A 27292-nucleotide genomic window follows, 5' to 3' on the forward strand; every position below is an offset into this window, starting at 1 on the left:
GTTCTCATCCTAAAGCAAAGTTCTTAACCCGAGGTACTATTTCTGGGTTAGCGGAGTCTGTAACCTGAAGCGTATGTAACCCGAGGTACCACTGTGCTGAGAACCCTTAGTGCTGCCCCACAGGGGACCGTCTTTTGTTCAGCAACAGCATTGCCCAGCCGCCTTTCCCTTTGGCTGAAGCTAAAGCAAAGGCTATGCACCTGGGGAGGGGAACATCCCGGTCACTGTTCTGCAACCCTCTTGTAAAACCAGATGTGCAAGGGTTTAAGCTGGACTTTTAAAATTTAACTTAGATTGTGCAAAAAAAATTCTGCTGGAAAACATTGAGCCGGGTAAACTAGAAGTCTAAATGCCTTTCACTGCAAAATGCATGCATGCCCAGGCTGGGTGAGAGTGCTCTCCTCAGTCTCAAGCCCTGCTCTTTGTGTCTGGCTTTCTAGGGAAGGCCTTCCCTGTTGTGCTTCTGCTGGTTAGAGGCAACCCTTGACTTTTCCTTGGCTTTTGTTGCAGAGGCAGCTGTCCTCCTGGAAAGGGGCTCAGTGCTCTGAGGCTCTTTCAGCTCGGCTCACCGCCCTGGGCCAAAACCCTTACATAACATTTCTCAGGGCTGTGTGCCATGCGCTGATTTTGAGATCGAGGGCTCTTGCGATGGAAGAGAGGCTTGCTCAGGGCGAAGCGTGTGTGCTCCTGGATGGAGTGGGGAGCCTCCAGCCATCGAGGAAGCCTTGGCAACCCATAAATATTTCTGCAGAGCAACAAATGGTCCTTCTGAGACAAAAGGACAGCCTCGACCCCTTTCAGCTGGAGATGAATCTAGCCTTTTTAATTGGAGTGCCTAGATAGAGAGCATGTTACAAAACCAGCCTCGCAAGCAGTGACCAAATAGGTACATTAGCTTGAGTGGCTCCCTGCAGGGTTCAGCATTTCATCCATTAAGAGAGGTACTCGGAGTAGCAACAGCTTGGAAAGCAGGCAGATCCATAAAAAACAACAACAACCCACCATTAGGCAAAGTTAACAGCATGGTGGGAGCTGGAAAAGCAGCCCAGCGAAGCTATAAAAATACAACATAACTGGGCCCCGAGGTATTAAATCCTAGAAAAACAAACCTGTTAATTGGGAGCCTTAAGCTGCAAAGCAGTGGCCGGGAAGGTTTCCCTGGGGATAGAATTCCAAAATGGCGGTGCCATCACCAAGCGTGCTGTCCCTCCTGGCCAGACTTAGGGCTGGTTTTCGGCGCAGCGGTAAATGTGTGCCTGCGCCATACCTCTTCAAACCATGCGTGGAGTCTCACGTTGCTGAATAGGCTTTTATAAAAATGAAACTCCTTCGCATGGAGAACTTGAAAACCCTTTCTTCCTGACATGCTAGACTTCCAAGTGCAGGGAGTTGGGAGTGCCTGCAGGAGTACTGATGTGTATGTGAAGCGGTGGAGCCTTCCCGCAATTTAATCGCTTCTGCAAGAACCAGGCCTTGGGTCTCCTGCAATGTTGGAACCTACAGCCCTATGGCATCTGCTGATCTGGGTGACCAAAGAAGTACAGTGGTACCTCAGGTTACATAAGATTCAGGTTACAGACTCCACTAACCCAGAAATAGTACCTTGGGTTAGAACTTTGCTTCACGATGAGAACAGAAATCATGCTCTGGTGGCGTGGTGGAAGCAGGAGGCCCCATTAGCTAAAGTGGTGCTTCAGGTTAAGAACAGCTTCGGGTTAAGAACGGACTTCCAGAACGAATTAAGTTCTTAACCCGAGGTACCACTGTACAGTCGCAGGCTGTTGGAGGCAGCCCTCACTCCAAGCCCAGCAAATCCATTTCTGCTCTTGGGTTGCTTTCTCCAGGCTGGGGGTATTGATGTTTGGTACAAAAGACACAAACAGCACACAGAGTTTTATTTTCAAGTACGTCCATTTCTGACTTCAGGCCCCACTCTAAAGTTCCTTAATGCTTACTACTCTTCCTTACAATGTACAGCCACCACTATATTCTGGAGACAGAATATGGGTTGTAGCGTTGGAAAGGACCCTGAGGATCTAGTCCAGGCTTCCTCAATCTCAGCCCTCCAGATGTTTTTGGCCTACAACTCCCATGATCCCTAGCTAGCAGGACCAGTGGTCAGGGAAGATGGGAATTGTAGTCTCAAAACATCTGGAGGGCCGAGGTTGAGGAAACCTGATCTAGTCCAACCTCCTGCCAATACAGGAATAGTCAGCTGTCCCATACGGGGATTGAACCCATAACCTGATAATTAGAACAAAGAGGTTACGTTCAGCTATTGGGTTGAATGCCTGGGAAGGCCACACCTGTCTTTTGCCTGCTTCTCCAACCAAACAGTCCGGTAGTACCCTTTAAGGACTAACAGATATATTAAATGCTTTTGTGGAGTGAAGCAGGGATGGGGAACCTGCGGCACCTCCAGATGCAGCTGGACTGCAACGCTCACTGCCCGTCATCCAGCAACTGATGCCTCCTTAGCAACCGCCTCTCGCTTCCCATCAAGCACTGTCTGCTTGGCAACCGTGTGGGCTGAAAGTAAGATGCAAGCAGAGGTTCTTCAGATCACCTGCATCGCCACAGAAGCCAAATCCCGTGGTTGTGCAACACAACTGCAAAACAGCCCCTCCAGGCTAGACCTGGGCGATATGTCAATATATCGCCCAGGACCGGGATGAGGAGCAGACCGCGATGTCGACTTCACTCAGCGGTATATTGCTGGTGAAACTGCCACCGCTCCAGAGTCCCTCTACTAGCAACTTCCTCTAGCGAGCGCTGCTAACAGAGGGACTTGGTGGCAGTTTCACCAGCGATATATCATACTGTGCAGAGGGAGGAAAAAAATCTGCATTGGTGAGGCGCCGACACAGCTTGTTCCTCCCTCTGCATCTTTTAACTGCTCAGCTGAGGAGTGAGCTAACCTCAGCCGAGTGGTTAAAGGATCCACCAGCCCAGTGCTGGCTCTTGCACAAATGGGGAGAGCACCAGGGATGGCTCAGGAGCCCTCCTACACCCCAGCTGAGCCGTACAAACAAGCTGCCTTGTCCCAGTCCGCTAGGCAAGGGGCAAAGCTGCCTCAGTTCCCACGGTGAGAGCTGCGGCAATTTCAACCAGTGCCTCACAGGCACAGGCCAATGCAGCTTGTTTTTCAACATCACGGTATATCGCCTGACCGCAATGTTTGCTGGTGATATAACACAATGCTGAAAAACTGATATCGCCCAGCCCTGCTCCAGGCACCTCTTGCCTGTAGCCAAGGGCCACTCCTGGGAGATGGAGGGGGAAAGTTCCCCCAAGACTTTGCACGGTGTTTACTGGGGCTGGGCACCAAGATTGCTATACTGGAGACAGAACCATACAGGACTTGGCAACAAATTGGAAGTTTGCAATAAGGCACGGGACAGCGCTGGGGTGAGTAGGACTGAGAGATATCTGATTTTCAACATTGTGATACACCAGCAGCTGAATATCACAATGTCCAACTCTGGAATGTATCTCGGCTGCTTCCTCCTTCCCACCTTGGGCTCCTTTTGCCTGCTTGCCTGTGCCTTTGCTGTCTGCAGGCCATTTGAACTGGCATGTTTTATCGCCAGCTCAGATTGTCTGAAACCAGTATCATGATCTGAACGCCATAATCATTTCAGACGATTTCTCAATGCAACACTACTCTGGACAAAGTGAACCTCTGGCCTGATCTGGCAAAGCTTTTCTTACAAAGCATTTAAGTTGAGAGCGCTCATGTAAACACATCGCTGCTGATCCCAGCCTGACCTCTGGGAACACAAGCCCAATCAGGCAACATCTCCTGCCACCTTCAGGATCTGCCCCATCATCCCTCCATGATCCCCCACTGTCCCTGCAAAAAGGTAGCTCCAGTACCTGGGTAGATTTGTCACTCATATGCGCTACGGCAGCTCCTTCCGCATCCCGAGGCCACTGGCCCAAGAGGTAAGATCCAAGGACGGTGTCTAGGGAGGAGGTGCGCCTCACCCGGGGGGCCCTGTTCCGGCAGGCCTTCTCAACCGGACCAGCTGCAGCACATGGGACACTGGCTGGAGAGAAAGGAAGAGAAACAAGTTAAGAATTCGAAGCATCACTCCTAAATCTCTTCTACCTAGGACATTGGGCATAACATTATGTTTGAGGAATGGGAAAGGTTGTGGACCACTGGGCTAAACTTTACTGCATGTAATGCTTTGAAAGAAAATATAATGAAAATGATATACAGATGGTACATGACCCCAGTTAAGCTTGCCAAAATATACCACTCGTCCGACAATAAATGTTGGAAATGTAAAGAAAATGAAGGAACATTCTTTCACCTCTGGTGGACTTGCCCTAAAGTGAAGGCCTTCTGGGAAATGATATATAATGAACTGAAAAAGGTATTTAAGTATACTTTCACTAAGAAACCAGAGGCCTTCCTTCTGGGTATTGTCGGCCAGAAGGTGTCAAAGAAGGACAGAACTTTCTTTATGTATGCAACAACGGCAGCAAGGATACTCATCGCAAAGAACTGGAAAACTCAAGATCTACCCACGCTGGAAGAATGGCAGATGCAGCTGATGGACTATATGCAGCTGGCGGAAATGACTGGCAGAATTCGAGACCTGGGAGAAGAAAGGATTGAAGAAGACTGGAAGAAATTTAAGATTTATTTACAAAATTATTGTAATTTGATGGAATGCTAAGAAGGATGCTTGATTATAAACAATTGGCCATCACTAAATTAGATGAGCATTATTAGACTATATTGTAATGATTGGTTATAAGATTACAAATAAGATGGTAATTTGCTTGAAAAATTTTATGAACAATGTAAGTGCGAGCGGATGACGTGAGGAAGTCCAAAGATGTTATGAAATTTTGTAAAGACACAAACAATGCTGTTTTTTAACTTTGTATCTCTTTTATTAAAAAAACCTAATAAAAATTTTGGAAAAAAAAATAAATCTCTTCTACCTGCAGCAGGTGCTTATCTGTAGTGTAGGGAAGTGTAGCTCTGTGAGGGGAAAAACTACAATTCCCAGGCAGCCGAATCCTTTAAATGTATGGTGCATAGGCCGGCCATATGGTTTTCCTAACCTTTCTCATGCGTGTGCTTCTGAATAAGCAACAAGAACTAAATCAAAAACCCCCAAAGGGAAGGAAGAATTATTAGCAGATTCCCTCCGCACCCTGCCGAATCTCCCGGAAATTTTGCAAATGGACGGGGCTGCGTTTTGTTTTTGCATATGCCATTCATATAATTTCGACACTTTATCTGTTCATTGCCAGAGGTGCCTTAGGTTCCCCATTTGGAGGGAACTCTGGACATAAATTCCACACAGAATATTTTTGTTTGATCTCGCTTGTTTGATAAACTCAGAGGCTGTGAAAAGCAACGAGGATTAACATTGGAATGATTTATGGGAACTATCGCGGAAATTATGAAAGCAGTAGAGGTATGAGATGATCAGAACATGGGAAGATACCTCCAAAATTTTTTATAATTTGGCATAATATTTGGACTGTTTGGTTATTGAATTGTATGTGTAATTTGGAATATTTAATATGGTTTGATTGGATTGTTGAAGTGGAAAATTTAATAAAGAGTATTTTTTTAAAAAAATAGATTCCCCATTTGGATACTCCAGCTTGTTCAAAATTCAGCACCTAGAGTAGTAGTAGTATTAATTTTTTATTATTATTAGAATTTATATACCGCCCTATACCAGGAGGTCTCAGGGTGGTTCACATAATAAAATCAAGATATAAAAAAACAAAATACCTAATAAAAGTAAAAACAACAACCCAGTTACCCCCCCCCCCCAATTTTAAAAGGGCATAGGATGTAAATCGGATCAACCAAGTGCCTGGTTAAAGAGGAACGTTTTCGCCTGGCGCCTAAAGGTGTGTAATGAAGGCTCCAGGCGAACTTCCCTGGGGAGAACATTAGACAGATGGGGGAGTATTTACCAAATCTTGGATTTTGTTTTTTGGACTACGGAGCTCTCTGATGTTGTGCCGTCTCCGTTGGCTCCCATTTCCCAAACACAATCCAAAGTGCTAATTTTGACCTTTAAAGCCCCCACTTTGGGGCCAGCCTCTCCTTAAGGCTGCCTCTTCCCACTTGGATGACATTTGATGCCCTTCTCTGTGAACCCTCGCCATCCAAGATGTGGCGGGTGGGCACGTGGAATTAAGGCCTTCTCTGCAGCGGTCCCCAGGCTTGGAAACTCTTCCCCAAGGAAAGCTCATTTGGAAGATGGTCAATGTGCCCTACTTCTTATGGAGGTTTACAGACTCAAAAGGCTATCTGGTCCAAGCCCAGATTCAAGACCCCTAAGAAGGGAGGAGCAGGAGGGGTCCTGATGTTGCCAAACAACCGTCAGCACCTTGACAGCAGACCGGATAGACACCCTGGTCAGCTGGCCAAGCTTCCCCACTATAGTGAGTTGTATTAGAGTGAAGTGTACAGTATTTCTGTACACAGCACGCACACACCAGCATGCACAAATTTCATGCAAATCTGAGCCGCTCTTTTTACTCCTCTGATCCTCTCTTGATTTGCTTATAAGATGCTCAGTCAAAACTCTGCTTTTCCTCGTCAGCAACTCAATTCTTTTTCCTTTTATTGCTACCGACCTCCTGTTACTTGTTGCACCGCTTTATTGCTTTCATTGCTTATTTACTGTAACCAATTTAAAATGTGTCCGACTGTATTTCATTATTGCTGGCCTTGGGAATTCCAGGACGCAAAGGCTGCCACGCATGGTTAATGGTTTACTGTGAACGCAATTCTCCTTACCATGTACAGCAGCGACAAGCCGGGATATCTGGCTTTAGCTTTACGATGGACCATTTGTTTAGCTCAAACAAGCCATGAGAATAAACCTTGGCTCTGTGCTGTGGTTTCTTTGGAGCAAAACACCACGATCAGACATAAAGCTAAGCCTAGAAGTGCGGCTTGCAACTCATGTTAGGGGAGAAACAAAACAGGACCCCTCTCTGTGCTCACAGCATATTCCTAGCTACGGTTTACTGTGACAGGCGAACAGGGACAAAGCCAAGAAGAGCTCACTTGTCTACCTTGGAGGGCCAATGCAACAGGTCAGCTTTCTAGACGCAGGAGCTAGCAACAAGTTTCCAAGCGTTTCTTTAAGTCCTGCTAAACCCTCTTCCTGTACAAGTCAGTTGGGAAGGGTGAACCTGCAAAAAAAAAAGCACTGCTACTGCCCTTCCCCTTTAAGACAGACAGGCAGCATCAACTGTTTCCGAGCACAATTCAAAGTGTTGGTGCTGACCTTTAAAGCCCTAAAAGGCCGGCCTTGGCCCAGTATACCTGAAGGAGCGTCTCCACCCCCATCGTTCTGCCTGGACACTGAGGTCCAGTGCCTAGGACCTTCTGGCAGTTCCCTCGCTGCGAGAAGTGAGGTTACAGAGAACCAGGCAGAGGGCCTTCTCAGTAGTGGCACCCGCCCTGTGGAACGCCCTCCCAGCAGATGTCAAAGAGAACAACTACCAGACTTTTAGAAGACAGCAGCCCTGTTTAGGGAAGCTTTTAATGTTTAATAGACTAATGTATTTTAATATTCTGTTGGAAGCCGCCCAGAGTGGCTGGGGAAACCCAGCCAGATGGGCGGGGTATAAACAATTTTATTATTATTATTATTATTTAATAGCTCAGTCGGTAGAACGTGAAACTCTTAGTCTTAGGGTTATGGGTTCGAGTCGCACGTTGGGCAAAAAAGATTGGACTAGATGACCCTTGTGGGTCCCTTCCAACTCTGATTCTATGTGTGAAAAGGACTGGCTGCACCTTCCCTGGGTTTTTCCAAAGGGAAAGGGGGACTCCCACCTCCTTTGCAACAGAGGCAATCTAAGCGCCTTCTGAACAAACTGCACCTGTATCCAATTTAGCGTGAGAAACACGCCCCCCCAATCCACTGGCTTGCTCAGTGGCCTTGGGCAATTCTCTCAGCTGAACCTTCCTCACAGGCTTAGAGATGAAATACGAGATGAGATGGTGCAACACCTAGCCCTTGGGACAGACATCTAATTGCATCTTAATACATTCGCTTCCCAATTGCTTCTGTACAGGAATGCATCCCCTCCTCTTATTTTTAGACTGTACGCATGTAGGCTGGGCCTGGTGTAGGCCTCCCCAAATTATTACAAGGATCTGCAACTATTTTCTTAGTAAAATGATGATTACTATTTCCTTGACTGAGCCGGGGCAAGTCTATTTTATGCACTTATTTCTGATGCCAACGGCTGCAGCCATATTTAGGAACAGCTGTGCTCTGTGAACATTCCTGCTTCCCAGCATGCCCAGTCCCTGGTCCCCAGCATTTCTGGAAGTTGATAGGCAAAGCCTCAGTTCGGGGACCCAAGATCTCAGCTTTGCCAAGCCATAGCTTGTTGGCAGGGGAGGAACGAGACCACAGCTCAGTTGTAAAAGCACAAAATTTGAAGGCAAAAGGTCTTAATCCCTGGCATCTCCTGGTAGGAACAGGAGAGATACCCTTCTTGGAAACAACCCTGAGCAATGATCCAACTTTATCTAAAGCCACTAGGTAGGCTTAGGCAGGCCACGGTGCCTGATCTTAAGTGTTAATCATAGCAGGTTTTATTACTGAAACCTCAAGAGCCTCTGCACTTTTGATTTCAGATGCGCGAGAGCCAGCTCACTCATTGGCAAAGGAAGCACACTGTACAGCGCTCACAAGTGCTGTTAACCACATGGGTCCCGAGAAGCATATATGTGACATTCGCCACCTCAAGAACCTTGACGGATGGATATAAAGCAAGCTGTGCCCTGAACAGTGTCGCATGCAGTTTAATCATAATGGAGACTCAAGACCCTAGGAAGCTTTGCCTTGTGCAGAGTCAGGCCCCTTAAAAACAGAAGAGATCAGGCCATAGGCCAATCTAGTCCAGCATCACAGGGGCCAAGTAGATGCCTATGGAAAACCTGCAAGGAGGACCTGAGTGCAACTGCGCTCTCTCCACCAGTGTTAGAAACTCAGATATATAAAGCTAGGGGCCAAATGGCTCCATAAACCAAGGTTGCAGTCACCAAAATGGAATGTCTAGTTGCCATTTGGGGGCAAGATGGCTCTAAAGTCTTTATTTTTCAATTGACTGTGATTGACCCACAGTTAAACATCTGGATAGTTCAGTTGACAACTTGAGCTAGATTAAGAGCTTTGATAATTCAAAGAAAAGTCACTTGATCCAGAAACAGTCCACATATATATTGGCCTATTCCGACTTCTTTTCGTTAATAGCAACTGCTCCTGCTCAGGCTGCACAGAAAAAGCATTTTGGTTCCAGACGTTCACTTCGATTGTGTAGATAAATGTAACTGATAGAATCCTACAGGATGGGGTATTAGTGAGTCACAACAGTCCAGGCAGAAGACAGATTATTTCCACACACAGAGACCTGCCTCTGCATCCTATTCCTAGACAAGCAAGGTTCATGGTTGCAGTTAAAGGACACATTCCAGCCATGCAAAACAAACACACTTAAGGAAAATGTGGCCTGTGGGAGCGGTGTGTGGCCTGGGGAAGAGCCCTGGGGGCCACACAGAGAGGCATGGAGGGCCGCATTTAGACCCCAGAAGTTGCCCATTATCCAGGCAATGTTAGAAACTGAGATATGAAAGCTAGGAGCTAAATGGCACTTTAAACCTAGGTTATGGGTGCAGGAATGGAATGTGTAGGCACACTTTCTTTTATAACAAGAATAGAAAGCTGAAAATGAACTGCAGCTAAAATATTATGCTCATTTTTCACATGGCCTAGTGCTGCACACACCCCTAATATTCTTAAGAGGGTATCTTCTCCAGTCTTAAGAGTAGCTGGAAGTGGAGAGGCAGAAAAAGGTCCTCCTTTCCTTCCATACTCTGCAGTTTTAATCTGAATTCGTAGGCACAGTACTGCGCTCAGAGCTCAGAAACCAAATGCTAACCAAATTCCCTGTCGCAAAATGTGCCTAAACAAGGCATAGGCAAACTCTGGCCCTCCAGATGTTTGGAATTACAATTCCCATCATCCTTTACCACTGGTCCTGTTAGCTAGGGATGGTGGGAATTGTAGTCCCAAACATCTGGAGGGTCGGAGTTTGCCTATGCCTGGCCTGAACCATGGGTAGGCAAACTAAGGCCCGGGGGCTGAATCCGGCTCAATCGCCTACTAAATCCAGTCCGCGGATGGTCCGGGAATCAGCGTGTTTTTACATGAGTAGAATGTGTTCTTTTATTTAAAATGCATCTCTGGGTTATTTGTGGGGCATAGGAATTCATTCTTTTTTTCAAAATATAGTCCTGCCCCCAACAAGGTCTGAGGGACATTGGACCTGCTGAAAAAGTTTGCTGACCCCTGGCCTGGAACAATGGGAGTTTCAAACACTGCCTCCAGGGTATGTTATTGCCCTGCTCTGTCCAAGCTTCCCCATTTCTTGGGGGTTGCTTTTTCATATTTAGCTTTTTAAAGGCTAGACACCCCCGGCTTGCTGGCACAGAGTGCATGCTTCCTTCTCTCACCCAACCAGATTCTTTCGTAAAGCAAAAAGGGGGGCAGCAGCCACCCCCTTGCATCAAAGTTTTCACCCTCCCCACTTTAGTAGTAGTAGTAGTAGTAGTAGTAGTAGTAGTAGCAGCAGCAGCAGCAGCAGCAGCAGCAGCAGAATACTGGGCTATTGGCAAGTAACTGGTACTAGCCTGATTAGGGAGAAGAAATGAAAACGCTGTTATCATGAGCTGCAAAGGCCCTAAGAACCGCATTGTAATACTTCAGATTTATGGAATATCTAACCACTTCACAACACATTATCGTAGCAAACTCTACAGCCCCTCCCACAGCACACGCCTGCGTTATCAATGTACTTGGGGGGGGGGGGTGTGGAAGCGCTGACACAGACCAAGTGGCACAGAGCCACCCGCAAATTTGTGGTTTGAGCCGGAGAGCTCTGAAGTGACAATTTCCTGGCTCCCAGCTCACTCTCAGCTATCACGCTCCCAGCTACCGCATTTAAAGCAAAAGAGAAATGGCAACCCAAGCCCCAAGGCTGGAGATTGTTTGCTTTTTCATTTACACGTAAATTAATATGCACTCGTAATAACCAAAGCCGGGACCTCCTGGTACGCTGCCAAGGAGAGATCTCTGGCAGCTCAGATTCAGAGCTCCTGACTCACAGCAGTTTAGCAGCTATTTAAGGCACCCCCTTCACTGGTTGTTGACTGAGCATCAGATCAGGCAGGCTCTATTTGAGGCGCATGCAATGCGCACTCTGTTTCAGAGCAGTCGCAAGCCAGCTCGGAAGGCTGGTTCAGCAGCCCGAAAGCTCTGCCCTTTAACCCTAGAGATGTGGCCGCTCAGTGGTGAAAAGGCAGTCGGCACAAACTCACGATCCCAGGGTTGGGGTGGTCAGCTGGTAAACGCCCCCCCCATATAACTCGCACCTGATAGGCCCTGCCAAGCTGAAGGCACCTGTGAAATCAGTGGCTGCATAGACAGACAGAGAGCAGAGCCAAGAAAGATTGCAGTCCTAACAGCTGGCCTGGGAGCACTTCTCAGCTCCCGTCAAAGCAGCACGGCCTAAAAATACACCAGAGGCAGCAAAACAATGCTCGCTGCAAGACAAAGATGGCATGCGAGAGAAGCAGAGGCAGGGTGGGGTGTCCTGTTTACAGCACAGCTCTATTATCAGCCTAGTCCATTAGGCTGGGTTCAGCCCGGCCACACCTGGCTGCATTTTCTAGACTCCCATCGCTAGCTGAGCATCTCCGATCTGGGGAGTGGGGGGGGGGGGACGTCCAGAACAGAACAGCTTGGAGATAAATGGAACCGGCACTATCTTGGACCACCAGTCTGGCAGCTGCCTCACATCTTCGGCTCTTCCGTCTGGGACAGCTCCTTTTTAATTCCCTAGTCTTGTTTTACACACTGAATGAAGTTGGGGGCAGAGAATCAGTGTTTTGGAGAGGAGGCAAAAAGGGGGGTTCTGCTCCTTCCTTGTGCGCCCCCCAATACTCAGCTGCATTGGCTCTCAGGAAGGCATGCAACAGTCCCTTCCTAGTTCATACGACTGCAAGATGCAGAGGGTCAGAAAGAAAACATCTGGATAGAATTCAGCGGGCTGAATACACACGATCAATGCACACAATGGAATATAACACTGTTGCGTACAATACAACCAGAGCCACAGGAGCTAATGGGAGTCCCACATTCCTTTCTGCACTGTTTTTCACTAACAGTACAGCAGGTATCTGAACTGCTGCTGCTACTCATCTCAGCTTGACCCCAATGCTGGAAAGAACTCCCCATTTTTCGTGGAAGGGCGAGGTAGAAAATTAATAATAAAATTGTGTTTCTCAAACTTGGGTCTCCAGCTGCTGTTGGACTACAACTCCAATCATCCCTGACTGCTGGGGACCTGCTAGCTAGGGATGATGGGAGTTGTAGTCCAACCAACAACACTGCAATAAAATATTCTCTTTGAATTAATTCATGGGTAGCTGAGTTCTCTGAGTGTGGGTGTGCATGCACCACTCTTCTCCAGACAGTGGTCTGAGTGCTGGAAGTGTTTCATGCTGCTGCAAAAACCCAATGTCTCATGTGCGGTCTGGTTCCATAAGTTTACCATGTGCTCTGGCATTCTTACATCATACTTATACGTGCAGCTAAGCATACACCGGTATGAATGCACGTTGCATATGAAAAGAAACCTTAAACAGAAGCAACATTTTTGTAGCCTGGAAGACCTTTCTCCTTGCAAGACCCATCAGCCTAAAGCAGTTGGAATGGCTGAGAAACTGTTCAACGCTTCTGCCTAGGCAGGCCTTACAACCTTTGGATGATCTGACAAGCGCTGCCACTGTGGTTTCCATTTACAGTGGTGCCTCGCAAGACGAAATTAATTCGTTCCGCAAGTTTTTTCGTCTTGCGAGTTTTTCGTCTTGCGAAGCACGGTTTCCCATAGGAATGCATTGAAAATCAATCAATGCGTTCCTATAGAAACCGCCTTCAGACCAGGTCGGGGGACAGTCTGTCCCCCGACCTCTTCTGAAGGCGGGGGGGGGGGGGACAAGGGCTTTTTTCCCCACCGCCAGCCTTCAGAAGGCTGTTCTGAAGGCTGGCGGTGGGAAGAAAAGCCCTTCTCCCCACCTCCCGCCCCGCAAGCTCTGGGGACAGGAGGGCTTTGCTATCGACCGCCAGCATTTTAAAAGCCCCCGGGACAGCGGATTTTAAAATGCTGGCAGGCGGCAGCGAAGCCTCCGCTGTCCCGGGGCGATTTTAAAATGCTGGCAGGCGGCAGCGAAGCGTTTGCTGCCGTCCCCCAGCATTTTAAAAGTCCCCGGGACAGCGGAGACTTCTCTGCCGTTTCTCCGCTATCCTGATGGCTTTTGAAGGCAGGCGGGGGGGGGGGAGCAAAGACTTTCGCTTCGCTGCCCCCCGCCAGCATTTTAAGATCGCCCGGGACAGCGGAGAAGTCTCCGCTGTCCCGGGAAGGCAGGCGGGGGGGGGGGGAGCAAAGACTTTCGTCCCCCGCCGGCCTTTAGAAGAGGTCCAGGACCTCTTCTGAAGGCCGGCAGAGGGCGAAAGTCTTTGCTCCCGGTGGCCAGCATTTTAAAAGCGGTCCGGGATAGCGGGAAAGCGTAGCACAATTCCCTGCTATCCCGGACCGCTTTTAAAATGCTGGCGGTGGGGAGCAAAGACTTTCGCCCTCCGCCGGCCTTCCTGGACCTCTTCTGAAGGCCGGAGGGGGGTGAAAGGCTTTGCTCCCCACCGCCAGCATTTAAAAGAGGTCCCCGGAGATTTCCCTATGGGCTTTCTTCTTGCAAAGCAAGCCCATAGGGAATTTCGTCTTGCGGAACGACTCAAAAACGGAAAACTCTTTCGTCTTGCGAGTTTTTCGTTTTGCGAGGCGTTCGTCTTGCGGGGCACCATTGTATTGAAATACGCAACTGCCGGTTGCCCTTTTCTCATAGCGCGATTGTTTAAACCAAAACCATGAGTGCAAAGTAAAAGCTGCAAATTACTACAACAACCACAAGTCATAAAATAGGTTGTGAACACTAGCTACACTAAGACAAGAGTACACATACAAGGTACAACCACAATTATTAGTAGCCTTAGGGGAGCTGCCAAATATAGCACAAGTTGCCAAGTATGACCAGGTCATCTTTCTACAGTAGTTCGAAAGCATTGTATGTTTTAACTGTTAGCCACTTTTGAGTTTCTTCTGGCCGAGAGTTATTAGGATAAAAACAACAGAAGAATTATGCAGCTTTTGTTGATAGCACCCAAGAACTTTGCCATTATTATTATTATTATTATTATTATTATTATTATTATTATTATTTTGCACTGCATTCTGCAGGGAGGCACAGGCAGCAACAGCCCCAAGTCGCAGTGCAAAACCTTCTGACAAGCAAAACCTTCTGACAAGAGTAGCACAAGGGAAAACAGCAACCTAGCAATGACCCAAAGAAAGTATTAACATTCCACGGAAACTTCCCGTGTAGAGAAGTTCTTTCAGAACCACCACAAAACGAGCACCACAAATCTTCAACACCTGCAGCAAAGGAAACATTTAGATCCCCATCTGCACTACACATTTATATAAGCACCACCACACTCCTTTAAAAGACATGGACTTCCCCAAAAGAGTCATGGGAGCCATAGCCTTCTAAGGATGCTGTTGGGAGTTGTTAGGCGACCCCTGTTCCCCCTCGCAGAACCACAATTCCCAGAGTTCCCTAGGAAGAGGGACTGATTTGTTAACTACCGCTCTTGAGAATTGCAGCTCAGAGAGGAAGGGGGGGGGGATCCTAACAACAGCCAGCAGCCTTAAAGGTAAAGGTACCCCTGCCCGTACGGGCCAGTCTTGACAGACTCTGGGGTTGTGCGCCCATCTCACTCAAGAGGCCAGGGGCCAGCGCTGTCCAGAGACACTTCCGGGTCACGTGGCCAGCGTGACATCGCTGCTCTGGCGAGCCAGAGCTGCACACGGAAACGCCGTTTACCTTCCCGCTGGTAAGCGGTCCCTATTTATCTACTTGCACCCGGAGGTGCTTTCGAACTGCTAGGTTGGCAGGCGCTGGGACCGAGCAGCGGGAGCGCACCCCGTCGCAGGGATTCGAACCGCCGACCTTTCGATCGGCAAGTCCTAGGCGCTGAGGCTTTAACCCACAGCGCCACCTGTGTCCCAAACTACAAACAAACAAACTACAAACAAACTACAATTCCCAGGATTCTTTGGGGCAAACCATGGCTGTTTAAAGCGGTGTGCTACTGCTTTCAATGTATATAGCACAGATGGAGCCTACTATTATTGTGAGCAACCTGGCTGCAACAAGGAAGCGGTAGTAAACAGCCCCACACTCTGGACACTGTTGAAAGTCAGGAAAATTGATACTGCCAATTCTTTGCCAGCCTTGGTGCCCTCCAGGCATTTTGGGCTCCCAACAGCGTGGGCAATAGTCAAGGCTAATAGGAGAGCACCAGTTTTTTTTGGGGGGGTGGGGGTAGGAAGATACTCTAGATCAGTGTTTCCCAACCTTTGGTCTCTAGCTGTTTTCGGACTACATTCCCCACCATCCCTGACCACTGGTATTGCTAGCTAGGGATGATGGGAGTTGTAGTCCAAAAGCAGCTGGAGACCCAAGGTTGGGAAACCCTGCTCTAGATCAGTGTTTCCCAAACTTGTCTCTCCAGCTGTTTTTGGACTACAGCTCCCCTACCTGGCAAGACCAGTGGGTCAGGGATGATTGTAGTTGGAAAACAGCTGGAGACCCAAGTTTGGGTAAGCCTGCTTTGGGTTCTCCCCTCCACCCTGGCACGTATCCTACTGCTTACAGTTCCACTAGGCCCAGTAGCTAAAACATCCAGCTCATAGTAGAGACACTCTTATTTTCCATTCTTTGCTAGGCAGGAGAAGAGCCAGCAGTTGTTCGCAATATAAAAGCTCTCTTCCATCAGCTCCATCCACCCACACCGACGACGCAAAGTGGAATTTTTGTCCTTCGGCATCCAAACATTTCCACCCGGCCAAGAATACGCCCAGTTTGCTCTATTTGGCAAGCAGCATCCCGACTGACCAACCAACTAACCAGCAACCCCCACCCCTACACACACACACACACACACACACACACACACACACTAACTAGCCAACATGCCTGGTGCTTCCAAAAAAAAAAAAAAAAAAGGCAAAAGTTTCACAGTGGTTTCCCTCTCTGCTCTTGGACTGGTGCACAGCACCTAGGCTGCAAGGAAACTATTTGGCGGAGAGGTTCCAATGAAAACCCCCAGCGTCAGATGGATGAGTCACCTCGGTTTTTTGTAACAGCAAGTTCCTGAAAAGTGAAATATCACCACAATGTGCTGCAAGCCAGAGAGAAATGCTCCCTTTGCCCTGGTTGAGAAGGGGATGACTGCCAACTACCGCTCATGTCTGTTCCGAAGCCTCTGCTTTGCTAGTTTCCATAACCTACTTTCTTATCAGCCGATTAGCAAGCAGGGACCAGTAGATTCTGCTGCTGCATTTTAACTGCCTAGACAATCTCTGGGCAGAAGCCTCAAGTCTTCTGGCCCAAACTACTCCTACTGATTCCATTTTGCTCCCAGAAATCCAGAGTTCTGGCACTAGACGGGTGGGAAGGAGGAAGAAGCAGCATTCTCTCCTCCAGATAGCGGCACTGAATGGCCCGAACTGCGGCAAGCAAGAATGATCACTGGGCACACAGGGGGAAACCCTAGGTGACCACACCGTCCCCAACAGCTCTCCTGGAGCCAAAAGCAGCATGGAGAAAACAATGGTGCTTCTTCCACCACCCTCCATTGGTTTGCCTGGGTCCAACAGTCCTTTGGATTCTCCCCCTCTTAGAAATGATTGCACCAAACTGCAATTGCACCCGGCTAAATCAGCAAAAGGGATGAGATAGCCAGGACCCACAATGTCAGATCAATGCGGGGACCAGCTGCCATTCACTCTGGGCTTTTAAGAACACAGGAAGAGCCTGCTGCATCTGGCGAATGAGTCATTTAGTCCGGCGTCCCGTTCTCATAGTGGCCAACCAGCAAGCAGGATTCTAGCAAAAGAGCACTCTCCCTTCCTGAGGTTTCCAGCAACAGGTATTCAGAAGCACAGCTGCCTCCAACTGAAGGCACGGGGGTGGGGGGAAATACCCATACCCATCACGGCTAACAGGCACGAGTTTGGAAGCCAGTCTCCAGCAAGAAACATGGTAATGTTATGGAAAGATGGTGCTTGGATTTCCTTATGCCCCTCTTGTGACATGCCTCTGAGCTTGCTGTCCATTATTTCAAAGCCTTGAGTGCTTCAGCAGAGAAAGAACAGTACATGAAAGGAAGCAATTGGTAAAATTCACCAGCCAGGGCTTACACTTAAGAGTGGAGGTCAAGAGGACTAAGGTTGGCAATGCACTTTGGAATGCCTACTTTCTGAACATGTGCAGAGGTCTTCTTGAGGAGCCGCAGCCCACCCACACCCCATATATCCAGGCAGCAGGGGCAAGTTACTACTGGACGGAGAAGCTCGAGACATAAGCACCTTTAATGGGGAGAATAAACTATGCCAACAGCATCCCCCTGGGGTGAGGCAGAGAAGGATAACTCTCAAGCACACTACCTGCAGGGTGAATCCTCCTCTACCAAGACTAGCAAGATCCTGTCTGCTCAGAAGCACAACCTATGTTAGCAGTTTGTATGTCAGCTTCCACAGAACTGTTTCCATTAAGCGGTGACTAATCTCTACTGTTCCGGCACAAATGCCCCATCAGGATCTCAGCTCTGCATTTAAAGGCTGTCAGAATGCCAGATTTAAGCCATCTGTGCAGCGATGATGCCAGGCAAGACTGCTTGGCTCCCCCCACCCCGATACACGAGAGGGTACTAAAGGCATAGAAACGAGCAACTTGGACCTCAAACGCAGGAAAAGTTGACAGGAGATTTTTTTTTTCCAGTTTACAGAACTGAGAGGAATTAGCTGGTGGCTTACACGGCAGTTTTACTCAACTTAGACCGAAGCAAGCATCACATTTTCCAGCTTGGTAAGAGAACGAGACCAGGACTGAAATCATGGCTTTTGTTAGCATCCACTCCACAATTAAGTGCCTTCTCGGAATCAAATGCACCAGCAACAGGCAGCTGCCACTGCCACACCCTGCCCATCTGTTTCATGTTTAGATATCTAATGGGTAAAGAAAGAGAGTAACTTTGCTCTTGAAGAAGAGGCCAGGAGCAGAACGACATGCTACACCAGGAGTGGGGAGTCCTTCGTCCTCCAGATGCTGCTGGACTCCAACTCCCATCAGCCCCCACCAGCAAGGCCTGGGGTGCTGAGAGATGCAGTTCAGCAACATCTGGATTCCCCCTACTGATGCTAGACACATGTGCATCTTATGAGAGCATGCCTGTGGAGATTCCCTAGGGGGAAATAACCACCCACTACTACTTCAATTTAAATTACCCTGCCCTGAAACGTAGTTTTTCTTCCATAGTATTAAAAACTCAGATACAATATAAAAGCTAGGGGCCAAATCGCTCCTTAAACAGAGCTTGCAGTTGCCAAAACAGAATGTCTAGTTGCCATTTTGGGGGCACAACAACTCAAGTCTTATTTTTCAAATGACGGACTGGCTGTGATTGATCCTCAGTTAAACATCTTGCTAGTTCAGATGACAACCTAGAGCTGGGTTAAGAACCTTGAGAACTTTATCTGGGGACAGTCCAAATATATATCATCCTATTTCTTCTGCCCCCCCCCTTAATGGTGACACAGACCATTCATAATGTAAGAATATTCTTCACAACTGAGCAGGGCAGTAGGGTGGGTTAAGTGAAGACAAGCTGCAACAGTGAACTGTAAGGTTGTGCACTGCTCCTGCTCAGGCTGCACAGACAAAGCATTCTGGTTCCTGAAATTCATTCCGATTGTGCAAATAAAATATAACTGAAAGAATTCTACAGGATGGGCTATTTGTGTGAAAACAGTCCAGATCCAGTTATCTCCAGACATGCACCTCCAGATGGTGGAGATGACAGGCGTCATCCTGGTGCCCAGAGATCTTCACAAGTGACAGTCAGGTGCAAAATGCCCCTGGCTCCTGGCTAATTTCAAACACAGACACCCGAGGGGGACTTGGCAGTAAAGTGGTGTATGCACAGAAAGGTTAAGGGCATCTGTCCTCCAATACATCATTCCAACTCTTCCTGCTCCTCACGCTTCTGTGAGATGGAGGGAGAACCTCCGCCTGCCTTTTGTTGTGTTTGCAAGAAACATGCAGTCGGGCCCCCCAATCCCAGTACCACAGTGTGTTAAGGCTGCTTATGGAGACAATGAAACCTTCCCACCCGGGAGCGCAGACACACTGCATGCAGGGCAGCACTGTGGGTGCAGCTCTGTTGCATGAGTGCTAGCATTCTCGGCCTGCTCACCTACAGCACTTTGTACCACTACTGCTGCCTACTTTGCACCCAAGGAGGCCCTAGGCAAGCAGCAGTAGGGGATTCTTCTGCCCCCTCCATCCCAGCCCCAAATGCATTTTATAATCAGCCAAAGAAGGCTACACCCTACGACTGGCCCCTATCCTGCAGCCGCAATGCCAGATGCACAGTGGAGGTGCCAGTGGGTCACACTCTGGACCTATGCTTCTTCTCTTGAAGGGACAAGTCCCAGCAACTGTATGGATCGAGAGACTGCAATGGCAGCCACCAGACCTCATATATAACCATCAAAAACTTGTTGCCTGGCCCTAAGCCACGACTGAGCTTGCTGCAATGCTAAAAAACCGTTCATAAACATCCTAATTGTGGAGTAAGAGAGAGAGACCACCATGCAATGCTGAAATCAACACTCCTGCTGAAAGTGAATTGGAAGATCAACTGAAGGGGTTTGGGGGGGGGGGAGAGAAAGTGTCTCTGCATATTAGGGGAAATGGGCATATTAACCGTTTGATGCTGCAGCCAGGCCATAATTGTGCCAAACCCCGGAGTTGCTCCTCTATAATCTGGCCCTAATGTAGCACTCCACTGATTTTATTATGGTTCAGGGCTTTTGGCAGCTGAAGAGATGCGTTTGTCATCTGGCGATGGGCATCTGGTAACTGCAGAGCATTCTGCTCTCAAGTTCTCTGGAGCAACCTCCCTCAAAGCACAGGGACAGGGGAACCGCCTGGCCCAGAGAGGCTGAAGAGAAGGTACCAAGGAGGGAATCTTTCACATAGGCATCAGGCACCATTTTTATCCTTGGTATTTGCAAGCAGCCTTTTGTACTATTTATAGCAGAAAGCGGTGCATATGTCTTAAATAAAACGAGGTGGCATGAGCTGTTGGTGGAAAGAGGCGCGAACAGCTGAATTTCCTAGGTGGTAAAACACACACACACACACACACACTATGAAAACTTTGGCTGAAAGCCTTTTTCTTTTTTAAAGGAGAGAATAACTTGCCTCCTACTTTTGCTCCAATATATTCCAGCCAGTGTCTTGATGGGTTAGATAGAAGATGTTAACAACCCTCTGTTGCAGTTGTGTTTGCAGGATACTGTATTAATGAAGATGGGGTGATCGTTTTAAGAAGAGGTAAATAAGAAAACGAAACGAAAAGGTGACTCAACAGGGCTTACATAACGTTGAGTTGTTTGCCCTGCGATAATAGGACATAACTGACAATACTTACCTATTGTGCATGGATTTGATTGACAGATACAAATGTACATTTGTAATTTCCTTACTTTGCTCTTGCCTCCGTGATAAACCTTTTAGCACCTGTTGAAACATGTGATATGAAAAAAACTCGAGCCGGGTGATGCAGTTCTGTGGCAGGAACTGTTATCAAACCATAGTGGATCTTGTCTTCCTTGGGGCCAACTTGTTATTCTACGGTTTATTTACCTGCTGCATTTTTGGTTCAAGGGTTCAACCTATGAATACAGGTTAACCGCAACAATATTAAACAACAAAACCACAAAGCACCTACCAGCCACACAGACAGAGCTACAGAGCATTCCACCTCTCACTTAGCAGCCAAGTTAACTCATATCCCCATCCCAGCTGGTCCAATGTCTCAGTAAGTCCATCTACAACAAATCACTCCACGAAGGAGCGACCCAAAGGGACAGTCTCTCACCCTTTGGGGTTGCCCCACTGACAGCAGCCTGCTGTGTTTCCAGATGAGTAGGCTCAAGCTATGGGAGTGGCCGGGTTCTTACTCTTGATGGGCAGGGCTGGTGGTGTTGTTTTCCAGGTGCAGCAGAGCAAGGCTGGGGAATCTAAGGTTGCTATCCATCTCCAGCCAGCAACAGTCCTTCCACTGCTACCTGCCTTCTCTTGGTAGCCGCTTCTCTGTTCATGTGCATCCAGCGTTCAAAATTTACCAGGTGCATTTTGCACCTGCCGATCAGCCACTTGAGGCCAAGTGAAGATGCCTGGGTGCCAGGATGGTGACCGACGTCTCCATCTGGAGGCGCATGCCGAGGGATCCTTGGATCGTGATCGTTTTCACACACTAGCAGCACACCCTGTGGAAGAATTTTGCTATATTTTGTCTGCAATCAGAATTCCAGGTGCCAAAGAGCCATATTGAAAAATATGACTTCCGAGCCGCCTGACCCCAAAAATTGCAACTAGGCATTCCATTCTGGCGACTGTAACCCTGGTTTAAGGAGCCATTTGGCACCTTAAGCAAACACTGGTTGCAACACTGGTGATAATCCTCCCACGATTCCACTGCCAACCATCTCCAAATGAAAACAGGACTGAGGTTTCCTCTTCCTCCTTTCCATTCTTGTGCTCCTCAATAACTTTAGGATTGCTAACCACCTAACCAGGGGAATAACCACTACCACCACAACCTTACAAGATTTCAGTGCTTCTGGGCCCGTTGCCAGGGTTGTGCGAGCACCAGGATTGGGGGCTAGCTGCCAGAGTTTGAACAGAAGCCGGAAGCATCGTTTTCACATAGTGTGCAAGGCTAAACTGTGTCACCCAACACGTGTGTAACCAAGGAGGAAGAATGCTGAGCTCAGAGCTAGCTCATCATTTCCGCAGGAGCTGTGGCACAAGGGGCTGCAGGGTGAATGTGCTTTCTCTGCAACCACCCACCGCAGGCTCCCTAAAGCTGAGGAAGGCAGGGTGGCGGCAGAGCAGCTTGGTGGCGGATGTCAAGGGGATTTTTCTCACACCCACTTCCCTTTGCCCCACACAGAAAAAGCACAGGCTGTGCCCACTGTATTCACCACCACGGGGAGGATTTTTGATATTATTAATTCTGCTCCATCCACCACCTCTGCCCAGGTGCCATGAGAGCACACATCCTATGCAAAGCAGGCTGAGAACTCCTTCTTTTTTGGGGGGGGGGGAGAACCCAACCACCTCTGCATGCGAGCCTATTACCTGCCTTGCCATCTCATATTCCTTTCATTCTACCCACTCAGCCTGAAATATAAATTCGCATGCCTCTAAGGCACTGCGTGTACTTTCCCTGGCACGGCAATAACTACTTTCTGCAAATGAGAGTCATTTCTCAAGGCCCTCTGGTAACAGGGGTAGTCTTTTTTTTAAAAACGGAACACAAAAAACACACCTCGGTCCTAACTAGTACCAGAGTCAGAACTGGATAATGAAAGAGAAAATGGGATCTAAGGGATCAGGTCTCACTGAAAGTAGATGGCATTTCCCAGCCTCCTAATTTTGATATGCAGCCTTGAGGGGATCTAAATTTTACAACGCTGCTAATGCCTTGTGGGATCTCTGGAACAATTCTCCGTTTTCCATTTGTTGAGCTGGTAATAGAAAACAGAAGCAGGCGTGTGTTTAAACTTGGATCTGCCACGATCTTGCAGAAACGTGCATGTGCGTGGGAGGGGGGCAATTTAAAGAGCAAAGCAGGAATGCAATATCTCCACTGCATATGCTTTTTGCTTCTCAAGTAGTAACCTCTCCCCCCCCCCCGCCCCGCTTTTGTGGGTTTCTGCAGATCTGGGTGCAAACACTCAAATCTCCTGGCATCAAACATCATCTGACCCTGAGCTCTCGGTTCCTTATTTAAACACACTCAGCTTGTATTATGTACACAAAACACAAGTGAAATCTACACTTCTGTATTCCCCTTTGAGCTGGCAAACAGATGCCCTGAACTCCAGCCATTTTGCTGATAGGAATGTTGTTACATGAGGGTCCCCAGGATGCCTTTGTCCACCGGAGGGGGAAATACTTTCTCTCTAGGAAGAGTTTCTCTATGTGTGTAGTGCAGGGTCTGAAAGGAATTACTAGGGAACAGAGGGTGTTTTTACAGAACACCCCCTTGCTAGGACAGAGAGAACATGGCTGTGATGTGTGTCAGCTGCTCAAAATAAGGCACTAAGGAGTTATTCAGTCTTGTCCCACAGCACACACAGCCTTACTTTTTAACACTGGGATTGAATTCGTTCAGTTCAGATCTCACCATTAGCTCCTTTAGGTGATTCATAAAGTAAAAAAGATACGCTCCTTTCAAAAGGGGAAATGGAAGAATGCAATCCTTTTTTTTATTAATCAAACATCTTATTAGGATGGGTTTCAATATGTTCAAAGGAAAACATTGGCATCAATACACTAATAAAATAGATATAAAGGTACACCTTTAATGAAGAGCAGCTAGGCCAGAAATTGGGGCAATTTCTTATGGAATCTGGCCATAACATTGCACTCTACTGATTTCATTATGGTTCTGTCTTTGGCAACTGAAAATAATGCATTTGTCAACTAATGATGGGACTGCTGCTGACCTCAGAGCATCCTGACTTGCTGTGTGCTGCCTGGGAGAGTTTAGTAAGTTGTCATAAGCTGCACATGGAGCAAGAATAGACAGGCTATTCTAGCAGCCCAGTGTTATTAATTCCCCCCAACATCATAAAACAAAACCCCATCAATTAAGTGGTAAATAAAGAGTTTAGCAGTTTCTTCAATAAGATGCACATCCACCAAACTGGTGAAAAGGCGAGGTGCAGAGGTGAAGACTTCACTCAAAATGCACTGTTTTCTCAACTTATAAAAAACAACACAGCACTATGAAGTGTTCTGGCGTACTCTTTGGGATAGGCCTGGAAAAACACATATATTCCTACAAGAATACAATCTGAACGAACAACTGTTAATCCTTTATTTTCACAGTTCAGTCTCCTTCTTTATGGGAGCTTGCATAAGGTGTTAGGTACATATGATCTGGCACCAGGTACTCACCCTAAGATTAAACAGGCATGGCTTTCTATTCTTTAAAACAGTAAGTCAAGCAAACCACAAGAGAAGTAAAGGAAGATCAGTAAGCCAAGCCAAGCTCCGCACAGAATAAGAGAAGCCCAGCTTCCCAAAGCACAAACACACAGCGTCTATACGCCCTAGAGAAGAATTTAGAGGAGGGGAACAGCAAGGGACTGAGGTTGCCACAGGCACAGGCACATCCTTATCTCTGTTTCCAACTTCTGATCAATCCATCATGCAAATGCGCCGACAGCTTTAGCTCCTGCTTTTTGCTGTTATGTACAGAATCACCTGAATAGGCTAACCATTTCATCTGCAAAGGAAGATTGGCCGCGAACTGGCTGGTGCTAAATCAAGATGACCCAGATACAGTTGCCTCCCCCGCCCCCCCAAAAAAGAAAAAAACCTTGCAGAGAAAGGAGGTGGTAGCATATCATAGCAATGAAATCAAAGTGCAGCAGAGAGGGGAAAGAGTGTTATAATGGGGCACCACTACTCCCCATCTCTGTCAATGTTCTGTCCTGCCCCCCCCCATTTCCCCAGAATAAATCCTCCTGTCCTACCTACATTAAGCTCCATGTTCCTTAGCCATTTATCATAGCCAAGTACACCAAATACGTAGCAGAACACCCTGCTACTGCTGCCCCCATTACTTCCACATCCCTCCCCAGGTGCTTGCTGCTCCCACCATTTCACAACACAGAAGCCCTCAGCTGCCACTGCTCTTCACTGATCTCGGCCTAACTTTTCCACACCCACTGTTTGACCTGCCCTATAGCTTCCTCTGTTCCAAGACCATTTGCAAATGTTTTTACAAATCCCCACCTCTTCAAGCAGCCTCCATTTTCACAGCCCAGGAAAGCCACTAAATATTCCCTCCGAGACCTGAACCTGCTTGGTTCCACCTGCAGCACCTCCATCAATTATTAGTCCTCTAAAAAAAAGATGCCACAACTCTTGTTTTTGTTGCAGCAGGCTATTATGGCTCTGGAAGCTGACCCCTTTTTTTTCCTTCTACGCTCCCATCCAAAATTTGACCCATCCCATTTCTTCACTGTATACTGTATACATATTTTCATACCTTCTCCCATATAGGTATCCTAACTTGGGCCACAAACAGAGCTCCAGCCTGCAATGCAAGCAGCTCCAGGGAACACCCCCACCCCCCCAAAACAGCACCGCCCACCTTCTTCCTCCACACCCACTTCGTTTTAAGCTGCTGTTTTCTGAGCCTTCTTTCAGCTGTGCAAGGTCCCTTTTCCCCCTTCAAAATAATACAACTCTGGCTGCATTCCAAAGCGTGGCCACATCATATGGCAACAATGATACTTGCAGCCCATTAATCTCCAACGTTGTGTTGTTTTAGCCTTCTCCAACACTCGAAGCGAAGGCCTTTTTCAGGGGAGCTTTTTGGTGTGGACACAGCCAACCCACACACCAACAGTATAATATGTAGGCAGGATTTTATGAGGGGTGTATGTGTTGGTTCATCCCAATATGCATTACTTTACATTTTCTTGATGGGAGAATCTCTCCTGGAGTTTTTGCTGCGTGTTCCAACCCAGCAACTTGGGTCCCTGCAGATTGCCTGAACTCAATCATGCTTAATAAGCTTATTGTCAGCTGTAAACTGGGGGGAGGGGGGTCCCCTCATTGTTCATACCCTGCGCCCCCTCGACTTAACCTTCGCCCCTTCAACTCAGATGAATCGCCCTCAGATGAAGGGCCGCATACAAATTTAATAATTGCCCGACTACCCCAGAAACTACCTCAACCCCCCCTCGCCTTCTTTGCACATTATTTTAATAGCAATTTGCATCCATTGCTTTCTCAGCCCCCCCCCCCAATCCCCGAACCCATCACTTGCCCTCATGCACCCCTTTCTCCAACATGGCTCCCCCACCTTACCTCCTCCTCTCTACTACACCCTACCCAGCTGCTCAGCCCCCCAACAGCCCTCAGAAACACTTTCTACCCTCTTTCTACCCCCCCACCTCGAACTTACCGGTTTTATTCCCCTTCCTCACTGTTTGCTTGCTTGCTTGCCCACCTACGGCCCGAAACCTGTTGCCCCCTGAAGCGGCTACCTACCCTGTCCCCCCCCCCCCACCACGTAGTTAGGCCTAGCCAGGTCTCGTTTAACGGACGCCCCCGCCCCCCAGTTACCTGCCCGGCCCCCATCTCCGCCTCGACGGTGCTGCAGCTGGAAGGGGACGGTGGCCCTGAGCGGCTGCAGCCCGCCCCGGCAACACGAGGAGGTGCCTGCCGCCATGGACCAACCCCGCCACCTTCCAAGCTCCGCGGGCGAGGTGGCCGCGCCAGCAGCTTCCCGAGCGCCCGGCTTCAACCCCTCTCTCGCCGCCTCCGCCGCCGCGACTGAGCCGCCCGCGGGACGCCCCTGGCACGGGGTCCCCTTTTCAACGCGCTAGGGGCGGGACCCCGCACGGAGGATGCCGGTCATTGGCCAGGGGAGTTGGGTTGGGCGGGGTCCCCGGTAAAAGACCACGCCCACGGAACCGCCCCCTCTGCCCGCTCGCCGTGCACAGAACGGAGGGCCAATGGGGAGGCTTCGGGTTTCTTGCACGCAGCGCGCGACCTCTTCCTCCTCTTCCTGCAGGTTTGCTTAAGACGGTCCTTGTGCTGGTAAGGCTCCTATGCAAGGCTGCTCGGCTTGGGGGTTTCTAGAGTTGTGGTGGGGTTTTGTGTGTGTGTGTGCGCGCGCGCGCGTGCCCCAAAAGTAGAGGCGGGAGCGAGGGAAATGCAGGATTGGTTTTTGTTGTTGTTTTTTAATGCAAGCTGCGATTCGACCGAGCAAAGCAGCACTTTATCTCTCCCCCCCCAAAAAAAAATAACCAACCCCCGAAAGGAAACAGCTGGCGTTCCTTCTAAATCCACCTTTTATATCCTGTGGGAAATGGGCGTAGCCGGAGGAGGAACTACCCCCTTAAATCAAGCAAGTAAATCAAAACACTTAACTAAAATTACACATTGTAGAAAGACGTTGACAGATTTTTCAGTGCACAAGGGGTCAAAAGAAAGACA

General features: G+C 48.3%; 2 protein-coding genes across 4 annotated transcripts in view; one reads left to right on the forward strand and one right to left on the reverse strand.

Moving 5' to 3' along the window:
* FAM117A (family with sequence similarity 117 member A) overlaps positions 1 to 26633 on the reverse strand; it is a 40443-nt gene extending 13810 nt beyond the window's left edge. The window contains exons 1-2 of one of the 3 annotated variants that reach the window (XM_083709664.1): positions 26417 to 26633; positions 3877 to 4049 (exon numbers count right to left, since the gene is read on the reverse strand). In XM_083709664.1, coding sequence (XP_083565790.1) covers positions 3877 to 4049; positions 26417 to 26522 — 279 coding nt within the window. In that variant the 5' untranslated portion in view covers positions 26523 to 26633. Of the gene's footprint in view, positions 1 to 3876; positions 4112 to 4959; positions 8121 to 20690; positions 20775 to 26416 lie in introns of those variants that run through there. The other 2 variants (XM_083709662.1, XM_083709663.1) reach the window with 2 other exon arrangements.
* A 144-nt stretch (positions 26634 to 26777) lies between these two features.
* The window catches only part of KAT7 (lysine acetyltransferase 7), a 37568-nt gene continuing 37053 nt past the window's right edge, over positions 26778 to 27292 (forward strand). Inside the window, exon 1 of the mRNA XM_083709415.1 lies at positions 26778 to 26893. The gene's annotated coding sequence lies outside the window, so the exon portion shown is untranslated. The remainder of the gene's footprint in view (positions 26894 to 27292) is intronic.

This window comes from Podarcis gaigeae (assembly GCF_964106915.1).
Source record: "Podarcis gaigeae genome assembly, chromosome: 13".
In the NCBI taxonomy this organism is placed as follows: domain Eukaryota; kingdom Metazoa; phylum Chordata; class Lepidosauria; order Squamata; family Lacertidae; genus Podarcis; species Podarcis gaigeae.